The 12,624-nt window shown below is 43.9% G+C and overlaps 1 protein-coding gene across 10 annotated transcripts in view; it reads left to right on the forward strand.

Moving 5' to 3' along the window:
* Positions 1–5,375, forward strand: part of LRRC8E (leucine rich repeat containing 8 VRAC subunit E) — a 156,355-nt gene extending 150,980 nt beyond the window's left edge. For all 10 annotated transcript variants that reach the window (XM_056570753.1, XM_056570750.1, XM_056570759.1 and 7 more), the window contains one exon: positions 1,588–5,375. In XM_056570753.1, coding sequence (XP_056426728.1) covers positions 1,588–3,864 — 2,277 coding nt within the window. In that variant the 3' untranslated portion in view covers positions 3,865–5,375. The remainder of the gene's footprint in view (positions 1–1,587) is intronic.
* Positions 5,376–12,624: the final 7,249 nt, after the last annotated feature.

A 12,624-nucleotide genomic window follows, 5' to 3' on the forward strand; every position in this document is an offset into this window, starting at 1 on the left:
TAACTCAGTATTTTCCAACCAGTGTGCCTCCAGCTGTTGCAAAACTACAACTCCTAACATGTACTGATCGCCGAAGGGGATGCTGGGAGATGTAGTTATGCAACAGCTGGAGGTACGCAACTACAACTCCCAGCATACCGAGACAGCTGTTTGCTGTTTGGGCATGTTGGGATTTGCAGTTTTGCAACATCTGGAGGGCTACAGTTTAGAGACCACTGCACAGTGATCTCCAAACTGTGACCCTCCAGCTGTTGCAAAACTACAAATCCCAGCATGCCCAAACAGCTGTCAGGGCATGCTGGGAGTTGTAGTTTTTCAACATCTGGAGGGCTACAGTTTAGAGACCACTGTATAGTGGTCTGAAACTGTAGCCCTCCAGATGTTGCTAGGCAACTCACCGTATCTTCCATAGGATCCAAGGAGGCAGCCGCCCGCCGATCACCGGCCGCCGATCACCGCAGCCGATCGTCGACTCCGCCGCCGCCGATGGGTAAGTGGACTTCTGTCGGTTTCCTCGTTCTGCCCAGCCTATTGTGGGTGGGCAGAATAGGGAAACCGAAAGTTAACCCCCCCCCCCCCCCCCCCCGCGCCCCCGATCTGCTATTAGTCGTCACTTCTAGACAACCAATAGCAGGGATAGGAGGGGTGGCACCCCTGCCACCTCACTCCTATCCCTTCAGCGGGATCGTGGGTGTCTTGGACAACCCCGATCCCCCTTATTTTCTGGGTCACCATAGACCCGGAATAGCCGGAAATCGCCGGTGTGAATTCTGATGACCCCCCCCCTGGGCATTTGCGCGTGGTGCCCGCTGATCGATATCAGCAGTCAGCCCGACGCGTGTCGGGGACCGAAATTCCCACGTGCGTACAGGTACGTCCTGGGTCCTTAAGTACCACGGTGTCAGGATGTACCCGTACGTACCCCATCCTTCATGTAAGGGGGGTAGGTTAGGGTTAATTTAACAATCATATATTCTTGCTTTTCATAAAAGTAACGTGTATTAAGTTTCATCAAAATATCTCCAGCCATTTGGAAGTTATGCTGGAACATAAATTTCCCATAAACTTGCATGAGACTTAAACAATAGCCCTGACTGTAAATGGGGGTGGGTTAGGGTTAATTTATCTATCCTAGGTTTGTAGTTGATCAAAATATCTTCAGCCATTTGGAAGTGATGCTGGCACATACACATATACACACACATTGAGTTTTTTATAGATTGATGGGTGAGTAGTGGTGTCATAGACATTAGGTATGATAATGTAAACAAGTAGTTAATGTCTATGTAATCTGGTAATATAGCACAGCTAATTCTTCCTGTTAAGAGGTGGATAAAGCTTCCGTCAGAGACTCCATTAGTAGGCCTAGTAAGAGTGACTGTATTTCCACTTTACTCTGCATTATGAAGAATTTCACATTGATCTCTCCATCTGAACCATTAAGTGTATGTTACTCATCTTCTATGCATTAACTTTTCCACTCTTCCAAATACCTGTGCATTATTCTTCAGTATCATTTCCTTTTTTATAATCCTGTTTTATTGAAAAATCCTTCTTAATCATTTGTGGTTTTCTCTTCATCCACAGATAACTCAGGATAAGATCATATGTCTACCTAACCATACCTCTGCTGACTATGTTTCTCAAATCACCTGCAAAGAGTACTCCCAAAACACACAAGCCACAAACTCTAGTGAAGAGCAGGCTGTATCCACCCCATCTCCAGCTTCTACTCCCAGTCCCCCGCGTGAGATGAGTGGACTACGTAATAACTTGGACCTTCAGCAGTACAGCTTCATAAATCAGATGTGCTATGAAACTGCGTTACATTGGTATGCAAAGTACTTCCCATATCTTGTGGTCATTCACACCCTAATTTTCATAATTTGTGGAAACTTCTGGTTCAAATTTCCTGGCACTAGCTCAAAAATTGAACATTTCATCTCCATCTTGGGCAAATGTTTTGATTCTCCGTGGACAACTCGAGCCCTGTCTGAGGTTTCAGGAGAGACCACCACACAGGAGAAGGTGGCAGAGAGAGACCTTTCGAAGACCAACTTTGATGAAACCAGTCCAGTAATGGCTGATGTCTCTGTTCCAGAGAAAATTGTGGTAGAGACTCCTTCAGCTAGTGTTCTGGACAAAAAGGAAGGAGAGCAAGCTAAGGCCTTGTTTGAGAAGGTCAAGAAATTCCGGCATCATGTGGAAGAAGGTGATATTCTCTATTCCATGTACATGCGTCAGACTATATTAAAAGTCTGCAAGTTTGTTCTAATCACCGTCTACAATGCTGCCTTGGTTGGGCAAATACACTTTATCGTCCCCTGTAGCGTGCATACAGAGGACATGACTGGATACAACAGTTTTTGCTGCAACCACACTAAAGCCCACCTCTTCTCCAAGCTGGCTATCAGCTATTTGTGCTTCCTGGGCGTATATGGCTTAACCTGTTTCTATACACTCTACTGGCTCTTTCGTCGTCCCCTCAAGGAGTATTCGTTCAGATCAGTGCGAGAAGAAACAGGGATCGGGGATATCCCTGACGTGAAGAATGATTTTGCATTTGTACTTCATTTAGTGGATCAGTATGATTCCCTCTACTCTAAAAGATTTGCTGTCTTTCTATCAGAAGTTAGTGAAAGTCGGCTACGGCAGCTCAATCTCAACCACGAGTGGCCAGCCGATAAACTAAGACAGAAACTTCAGCAAACTCCAGAAGGCCGCCTGGAACTTCATCTCTTCAAGCTGCCAGGATTGCCAGATACAGTGTTTGAAGTGACTGAGACCGAATCCCTTAAACTTGAAATGCTCACTGAGGCCCTTATCCCTCCGTTGGTGTCCAAGTTAGTCAAGTTAGAAGAGTTGTCGTTGTTTAACTGCCCGGCTAAAGTCCAACATGCTTCCCTGACTTACCTCCGGGACAATCTTAGGGTTCTTCAGATTAAATTTGAAGATATAAAAGAGATTCCACTTTGGGTTTTTAGTCTTCGGGCTCTTGAGGAGCTACATTTGTTTGGCTACCTGTCCCCAGATGCCTCGAAAAATGTTGCGCTTGAAAGCTTAAAGGAGTTAAAAAGTCTAAAGGTGTTGATGCTAAAGGGCAATCTTTCCAAAGTTCCTCAGACTGTTGCAGATGTGGCCAGCCATTTGCTAAAGCTCTGTATACATAATGATGGAACCAAGCTCCTTACACTTAATGCATTGAAAAGGCTTTCCTTGTTAAAAGAATTAGAGCTTATCCGATGTGATCTCGAGCGGATTCCTCATGCGGTCTTCAGTCTCAACAATCTACAGATGCTGGACTTGAAGGAGAACAGCCTGCATACCATAGAAGAAATCATCAGTCTGCAGCACTGCCGGAAACTAAGCATTCTACGCTTGTGGCACAACCACATTGCCTACATCCCCGAGCACATCCGCAAACTGAAGGGTCTTGAAGAGTTGTGCCTAAATCGCAACAAGATCCTTGTATTGCCACCTCAACTTTTCCTGTGTACCAAACTACGCCACCTTGACCTCTCCTTTAATGAAATCCGAGAGCTGCCACCAGAAGTGGGAGTTCTGCAGATGCTGCAGTTCTTGGCTTTGACGGGGAACTTCTTGGAAGATCTTCCCAATGAGCTATTTTTCTGCCAAAGGCTTAAGACTTTGAAGTTAGGTCAGAATAAACTTACAAGTTTGTCACCCAGAATTGGGTCCCTTGTCTCCTTAGTAAGACTGGAATTAAAAGGGAATAAGATCGACCTGCTGCCACCAGAACTCGGGTCATGCACTGGTCTTAAAAAGACTGGTTTTGTGGTGGAACATTCTTTGCTGGAGACCTTACCTCTAGATGTTAGAGATAGGCTAAGTGAAGATGTATAGTGGGGTTGGATGCTAGAACAGTCATTTGAAAATGGTCTAGTTTGATAAAACCCACCTCCGTAATCACCAAAAAGTTGGGAAAAGTACAGAGACTATGAAGAACAGGTAAACGTGATCTGAGAAGGTCAACCAAGATATTTTGTTAAATACCTCCCGTTGTTTGTCTTACATTACTCGGCATGCATTGTGTATACCTCCATAATAGCCTTATTAAAAGTTGACATCTTCAAGAATGTCTTCAAGACCAAGAAGTCTTAGCTCAGGAATATGCTTCTTTCGAGGTCAAACTAATCTTCTATTCTGATTGTATCCATATAGAGGAGAGTTGTCAGTCCATGATGTGTTGGTTACTTTTTCTTAAGCTGTTGACGTCTGTATATTTGGTTTTATTTAAGACAGTTGTTACATAGAGGTTCTATGCAATATTTGAATATCTGTGTTTACTAATAAGCTATCGTACCTACACCCACCACTTGACTGTGTAGAAAATGAAAAATGCTGATTTGCAGATGTTCTGGAGGGTCTTGCACCCTTACTGTCCTAAGTTGAGGCCAGATGTGAAGCCTGCACTATAAATGTTTAAACCAGCATTTCTTACCCAGGGTACCACGAGCTGTTGGCAAATTACAACTCCCAATGGCGGTCTTGGCAAGTTGGGAGTTTTAATTTGGCAACAGCGCAAGGCACCCTGGGTAGGAAACGCTAATTAAAGGAACACTTCTTAAAGGGGTACGCCGCTGCTCAGCGTTTGGAAAAAACTGTTCCGAAGGCTGGAGCTGACACCAGGAGCTTGTGGCGTTAGAGCACCGCCCCCTCATGACGTCACACCCCACCCCCTCAATGCAAGTCTATGGGAGGGGGCATGACAGCCGTCACGCCCCCTCCCATAGACTTGCATTGAGAGGACGTGATGTCATGAGGGGACGGGGCTATGACGTCACGAGCTGCCGGCTCCAGCGTTCGGAACAGTTTGTTCCAAACGCTGAGGAGCGGAGTACCCCTTTTAAGCCAAGCGTAGGCTCTGGGGGGTGCTCAAAAGGATGCAAAAGATGCACTCTCCCTTCAGTTCCTTCTTTAGGCCCCATTCACGTGGTGGAAGTTCCAAGCAGAATGCAGCAATTCGGTTGCAGCAGGTTCCCATTCTTTTCAATGGGATTCTGCTGCATTGTGCACACGACGGAATTTCAGTAGCGGAAACATCTGCCATTGAAATTCAGATTCTGGCCTCTGCAGAAACAATTCACATGTCCTATTCTTTCTGCGGAGTTTGCTTGGAAATGCATTGCTGTCTAGGGTGATGAGGTGTTTCTGAGTAATCCTAGCAACTGCATGTTCTGCCAGTGCCCACTTTCTGCAAAATGTCTGCTGAAAATTTTCCAGACGGACGTTCCGCAAAAAAAAAAAAAAATCTGTCTTGTGAACATTAGATATAACGCAGTGTATTAGATTCCCTGGAGCCTTCCTGAAGCATTAGAATGGTTTAGCATCTTATCGAATGACCAGCACGTGGCCCAGACTGGTCCAGTTGTACTTTTTTTTTTTTTTTTTTTTTTTATTTAAAATTAAAAATTTTACTAAAGCTTTGTGTGTGTGCTTTTCTATTCTTTGGATCATTCAAGTCTAACAAATTAAATAAGGAACGGAGATAACTAACAAATAGCGCACCAACATCTTGGATGAAAACGAACGATCAGCTTCTCCATGCGACCAAAATGCATCAGCCAGTCTCTATACTTGTTTGTAGGCAAACTCATGGGGTGACTAGTTGCCTCATGCTGCGGCCTGGTTGTGTGTTTTTACCCTTGCATCTAGGATAACACAAATTTCAAGAGCAGAAAAACATGGCACTTACCAATAAGTTGATCATTTCATAATGTTATTCCGTAAATAAAGTGAACGAATGCAGGGTCACAACAAGGCAGGGACACTAATTCCATGAAGTGAGGACGAATGAAGGTATGTCAAAGGGGTTATCCACCATAAGGTGTTTTCACTACAAATCCCATAATTCCATTTTCCTCCCTCCCACACATCAGCCACCCCACCCATTGAAACATAAATGAGCTGCATCCATTCAAACGACCTGTGGTTTTCAATCAGGGTGCCTACAGCTGTTGCATCAGTTGCAGATTTATCCCTCTCCCACCAAGTGATCGCTCCACCCATTGAAGCAGACAGGCTCCCTGTCATCAGCTGACTAGTGAGTCAGGTCTCGGCTGCATTTCAAGCTGGGAAAAATCTGAGACAACAGTCATTTTGTATGCTGATTGAAATAAATATTGGAGTGAGAAAACTGTCAAACACAGGTACAGACACTATATTATGAACTACACTAACTTTACAGCCCCTGTAGCATAGTCAAATAAAAAAAAAAATTCCTGGAATACCCCTTTAACACTCCTTGTTGATAGGATTCAAGCTTATACGATGAGACTGAAGACCACTTGAGGGATCCACTCAAGATCACAACAATCTACAGTTGTTTAACTTGAAGGAGAACAACCTGCACACCATAGAAGCACTGCCGGAAACTCAGCATTCTACGCTTGGGGCACAACCACATTGCCTACATCCCAGAGCACATCCGCAAACTAAAGGGTCTTGAAGAGTTGTGCCTAGATTGCAACAAAATTCTCGAATTGTCAACTTAACACATCCTGTGTACAAAACGCAGCCACCTTGACCCCTCCTGTAATGAAATCCAAGAGTTGTATCCAGAAGGGGAAGTTCTACAGGTGCTGCAGTTCCTGGCACATCAGTCGGTCTTGCCCAACCAGGATACCTTCAAATGGTGCAAAACCTCAGCTTCCAACATGCCTGGAAAGCCATTGGCATGCTGGGAGATGTAGTTTTGTAACAGCTGGATGCACCCTAGTTGGGAAGCGCATGTCTACTATATGGAATAAAGTCCTGACACACTGGTGAGTGCCCAGTTTTTCTGCTCCTTTTGGGCTTTTTCTGTACAGCTACTTTTAAAGGGGTACTCCGGTGGAAAACATTATTTTTTTTTAATCAAAAATATTTGTCCTTCCAGTAATTATTAGCAGCTGTATGCTACAGAGGAAATTCTTTTCTTTTTGAATTTCTTTTTTGTCTTGTCCACAGTGCTCTCTGCTGACACCTGATGCCCGTATCAGGAACTGTCCAAATCCCCATTGCAAACCTTTGCTGCTCTGGACAGTTGCTGACACGGACAGAGGTGTCAGGAGAGAGCACTGTGGACAAGACAAAAAAGAAATTCAAAAAGAAAAGAATTTCCTCTGTAGCATACAGCGGCTAATAAGTACAGGAAGGATTAAGATTTTTTAAAAGAAGTAATTTACAAATCTGTTTAACTTACTGGCACCAGTTCATTTAAAAGTTTTTCACTGGAGTACCCCTTTAAGCATCACCTATAGTAATACATACACAGACTTTTTCTCTGTGCTGTTGAATATATGACCCTTGATCCAGTACAACCTGCTTTGTACTGTCTGGGAGGAATACAGGTGGAGAGTGGGTGGAGTAGTTAATTAGCAGCTGATCATTTGCAGCCAGCCCTTTGCATTCACTTCCAGGCAGTGGTATCTGGTGACTATATAAAAGCACGAAGCGATTGTTTGAGCTAGTGATTGTGTGTCTGTATACAAGAGTGTGAAGTATAAAAGTGAGAGGGACTTAAAATTCAGGGAGTTTAATTGAAATATATGTATATATATTTTTTTACTGTTCATTTTTGCAATCCCCAAATCTAGTATGGCCTCCATGTTGGAAAAGGCAATCCAGTGTGCATCTTGCACAATGTATGCAATCCTTAAACAGCAGTTTGAGGGTGTTGTTCATTTGGAAGCCCAGATCCTGGATCTAGAGGAGCAATTGGCAACACTGAGACGCATTGACAACTTGGAGAGGAGTCTCCTGCTCACTGAACAAGTACTCTCTGGGGTAGAGGTGGGGGAGGATAGTGGGACGGAGGTGCAGGACAGTCAGGCAGTTAGCTGGGTTACAGTTAGAAAACGGGGTCGAGGGAAAAGTGTCAGGGAGACTAGTTCTGAACTGGCACACCCCAACAAGTTTGCCCGGTTGGCAGATGAGGGGGATGCCATTTCAGAGCTAGCAGTACTGCAGCAGGATACTGCTTATGAACGCCCGGGGGGTGTCTGCTCCAGTAAGGAGGGAGGGAGGAGTACAGGGCAGCCCAGACAGGTACTAGTGATGGGGGACTCAATTATTAGGGGGACAGACAGGGCAATCTGTCACAAAGACCAGGATCGCCGAACAGTGTGTTGTCTTTCTGGCGCTCGAATTCGGCACATTGCGGATCGGGTTGACAGGTTGCTGGGTGGGGTTGGAGAGGACCCAGCAATCATGGTACATATTGGCACCAATGACAAAGTAAGAGGTAGCGTGTTCTTAAAAATTATTTTGGGACTTAGGCCGCAAGCTTAAAGGGGTTATCCAGCATAAGGTGATTTTAGTACGTACCTGGCAGACAGTAATGGACATGCTTAGGAAGGATCCGCACTTGTCTTGGGCTAAATGGCTATGCTGTGAGATTACCAGAACACTGGCTAGCTTTCTATGAACTTGTATTTCCCGTTTTCAGTTTTCTTGTTTGCCTACAAATCCCATGATAGCATTTTCCTCCTTCCCTCACATCAGCTAACCCACCCATTGAAACATAAATGAGCTGCAGACCTGTGGTTTTCAATCAGGGTGCCTCCAGCTGTTGCATTACTTGCAGATTGCTCTCTCCACCCATTGAAGTAGACAGGCTCCCTGTCATCAGCTGACTAGTGAGGTCAGGTCTCGACCGCATTGCAAGCTGGGAAAAATCTGAGAGCAGTCATTTTGTATGCTGTTAAAAATGAATATTGGGATGAAAATCACAGAAAAATTGTGAGAAAACCATCACACACAGATACAGACACTATATTATGAACTACACTAACTTTACAGCCCCTGAAGCATAGTCAAATAAAAAAAATCCTGGAATACCCCTTTTAGGCAAGGACCTCCAAGGTAATATTTTCTGAAATATTACCTGTACCACGAGCCACACCAGAGAGGCAGCGGGAGATTAGGGAGGTAAACAAGTGGCTCAGAAGCTGGTGTAGGAAGGAGGGGTTTGGGTTCATGGAGAACTGGGCTGACTTCGCTGTCGGTTACCGGCCCTACCGTAGGGACGGGCTGCACCTCAATGGGGAGGGTGGAGCTGTGCTTGGGGAGAAGATGGCTTGAAGGGTGGAGGAGTGTTTAAACTGGGGGGAGGGAGAGAACCTACAATGTAGAGGGGCAAGATAGTGTAGATAGAGAGGGGGGACTTATTAATGTACCTGGGGTGGAGTGGAGGGAGGGGTTAGAAGTTAATAGGAATAGGCTTCATAGAAAAAAAAACATAAACCATTGAATTGCATGTTGACTAATGCCAGAAGTCTGACCAATAAAACTGACAAACTGGAGTTGATAATTTCTGAGGAGGATTATGACATAGCGGGTATAACAGAGACTTGGTTTAGCTGTGACTGGGCGGTCAACATACAGGGTTATAGTCTATTCAGGAAGGATCGGACAAAACGGAAAGGGGGAGGAGTCTGTCTTTATGTGAAATCGAGTCTGAAGGCCGCACTACGGGAGGATATATGGGAGGGAAACGATAATGTGGAGTCATTATGGGTAGAAATATATATGGAGAAAAAAAAATTCTGATGGGGTTTGTTATAAGCCACCAAACATAATGGAAGAGGCAGAAGATCAATTACTGAGGCAAATAAACAAGGCAGCAAATCAGAATGAGGTGATAATAATGGGGGACTTTATCCTGATATAAACTGGGAGACTGAGAACTGTGAATCTCATAAAGGAAACAGGTTTGTGACTATAACTAAAGACAATTATCTGTCCCAAATGGTGCAGAGCCCGACCAGAGGGGGCACCCTACTAGACTTAATATTAACCAACAGACCTGAGTAACTAATGTGCAAGTAGAAGGACACCTAGGAAATAGTGACCATAATATAATACATTCTAACTTGTTCTTCAATAAGGGAATCTCTGGAGGGGCCACAAAAACAATGAACTTTTAGGAAGGCAAAGTTTGATCAACTCAGAGAAGCCCTTAAAGGGGTACTCCACCCCTAGACCTCTTATCCCCTATCCAAAGGATGGGGGATAAGATGTCAGATCGCTGGGGACCCCCCGGGATCTCGGCTGCAGCACCCCGCTATCATTACTGCACAGAGCAGACTCGCTCCATGCGTAATGACGGGCAATAAAGGGGCCGGAGCATTGTTAAGTCACGGATCTGCCCCCTCGTGACGTAACGGCCCGCCCCCTCAATGCAAGTCTATGGGAGGGGGCGTGGTGGCCATCACGCCCCCACCCATAGACTTGTATTGAGGGGGCGGGCCGTTACATCACGAGGGGGCGAAGCCGTGACTTAACAATGCTCCGGCCCCTTTATTGCCCGTCATTACGCATGGAGCGAGTCTGCTCTGTGCAGTAATGATAGCGGGGTGCTGCAGCCGAGATCCCGGGGGTCCCCAGCAGCGGGACCCCGGTGATCTGACATCTCATCCCCATCCTTTGGATAGGGGATAAGATGTCTAGGGGTGGAGTACCCCTTTAATAATATAAAATGGGATAATGTCCTCAGAAACAAAAATACTGACACTAAAAAGGAGACTCTTTTAACCCCTTAATGACCAAGGACGTATATTTACCTCCTTGGCCGGCTCCCGCGATATAACGGGTCGGTCCCGGCATGTATCTGAAGCCGGGACCCGGGGCTAATAGCGCGCACCAGCGATCGCGGTGCCGCACGCTATTAACCCTTTAGATTTGGCGTTCAAAGTTGAACGCCGCGTCTAAAACGAAAGTGAAAGCTGCCCGGCTGCTCAGTGGGGCTGATCGGGACCACCGCAGTGAAAACCGATCAGCTGGGACACGAGTGAAGGTCCTCTTACCTCCCTATGGGAGCTATAACACTGCAAAAAAAAAATGGGGGAAAAAAAGTTAATAAATGTTCAAATCACCCCCCTTTTTCCATAAAAAAAAACACCATATAAATAAAAATAAACATGTGGTATTGCCGCGTGTGTAAATGTCCGAACTATAAAAAAAAATATATCATTAATTAAACTGCACGGTCAATGGCGTACGTGCAAAAAAAATTCAAAGGCCCAAATAATGTATTTTTGGTCACTTTTTATATCATGAAAAAATTTATAAAAAAGCGATCAATAAGTCCTATCAATACAAAAATGGTACCGCTAAAAACGTCAGATCACGGCGCAAAAAATTAGCCCTCATACCGCCCCATACACAGAACAATAAAAAAGTTATAGGGGTCAGAAGATAACAATTTTAAAAGTATAAATTTTCCTGCATGTAGTTATGATTTTTTCCAGAAGTACGACAAAATCAAACCGATATAAGTAGGGTATCATTTTAATCGTATGGACCTACAGAATAAAGATAAGGTGTCATTTTTACCGAAAAATGTACTGTGTAGAAACTGAAGCCCCCAAAATTTACAAAATGGCGTTTTTTCTTCAGTTTTGTATCACAATGATTTTTTTTCCGTTTCGCTGTAGATTTTGGGTAAAATGACTGATGTCACTGCAAAGTAGAATTGGTGGCGCAAAAAATAAGCCATCATATGGATTTTAGGTGCAAAATTGAAAGGGTTATGATTTTTAAAAGGTGAAGAGGAAAAAACGAAAGTGCAAATAACGAAAAACCCTCAGTCCTTAAGGGGTTAAAAACATCTTAAATTCTCACTGTAAGATGTATATACCTTATGGGAATAAAAGGGTCAGAAATAAAAGATAAACAATATGGATGAATAAAAATGTTAAGGGGGCAATAAATAACAAAAATAAAGTATTTAAACTACTAAAGCAGGACGGCAGTGAGGAAGCATTAAAAAGCTATAGAGAAAAATGTAAAAAACTGATAATAGCCGCAAAAATAGAGACAGACTCATTGCCAAAGAGAGTAAAACTAACCCCAAACTGTTCATTAACTATATAAATAGCAAAATGGTTAGAAATGAGTGTTGGAACTTTAAAAAATGATGAGAAAGAAATTATAAACGGGGATCAGGAAAATATATTAAACAAATTCTTCTCCACAGGAAAATGAAATGCCAGGTGAAATACAGCGAGATAAGGTAAACTCCCCAGTACAGGTCACCTGTCTAACCCAGGAAGAAGTACAGTGCCGTCTGCAAAAAATCAAATCACCAGGCCCAGATGGCATTCACCCCTGTGTTCTAAAGGAATTAAGTAATGTAATAGACAGACCCCTATTTTTAATATTCAGGGACTCTATAGTAACAGGGACTGTTCCTCAGGACTGGCGCATGGCAAATGTGGTGCCAATATTTAAAAGGGGTCAAAAGGTGACCCTGGGAATTATAGACCTGTTAGATTTAACCTCCGTTGTATGTAAATAGTTTGAGGGTTTTCTAAGAGATGCTATTTTGGAGTATCTTGATAAAAAAAATTAAGTATGACCCCATATCAGCATGGCTTTGTCAGGGATCGGTCAAGTCAAACTAACCTGATCAGCTTTTATGAGGAGGTGAGCTCCAGACTGGACATGGGACAATTGCTGGATGTCGTATATCTGGGTTTTTCCAAAGCTTTTGATACGGTGCCACATAAAAGATTGGTGCATAAAATTAGAAGGATTGGGCTGGGGAAGTGTTAAAGTGGGTAAGTAACTGGCTCAGTGATAGAAAACAGAGGGTGGTTATTAATTGTACTTATTCTGATT

This window comes from Hyla sarda, chromosome 4, assembly GCF_029499605.1.
Source record: "Hyla sarda isolate aHylSar1 chromosome 4, aHylSar1.hap1, whole genome shotgun sequence".
NCBI lineage: Eukaryota > Metazoa > Chordata > Amphibia > Anura > Hylidae > Hyla > Hyla sarda.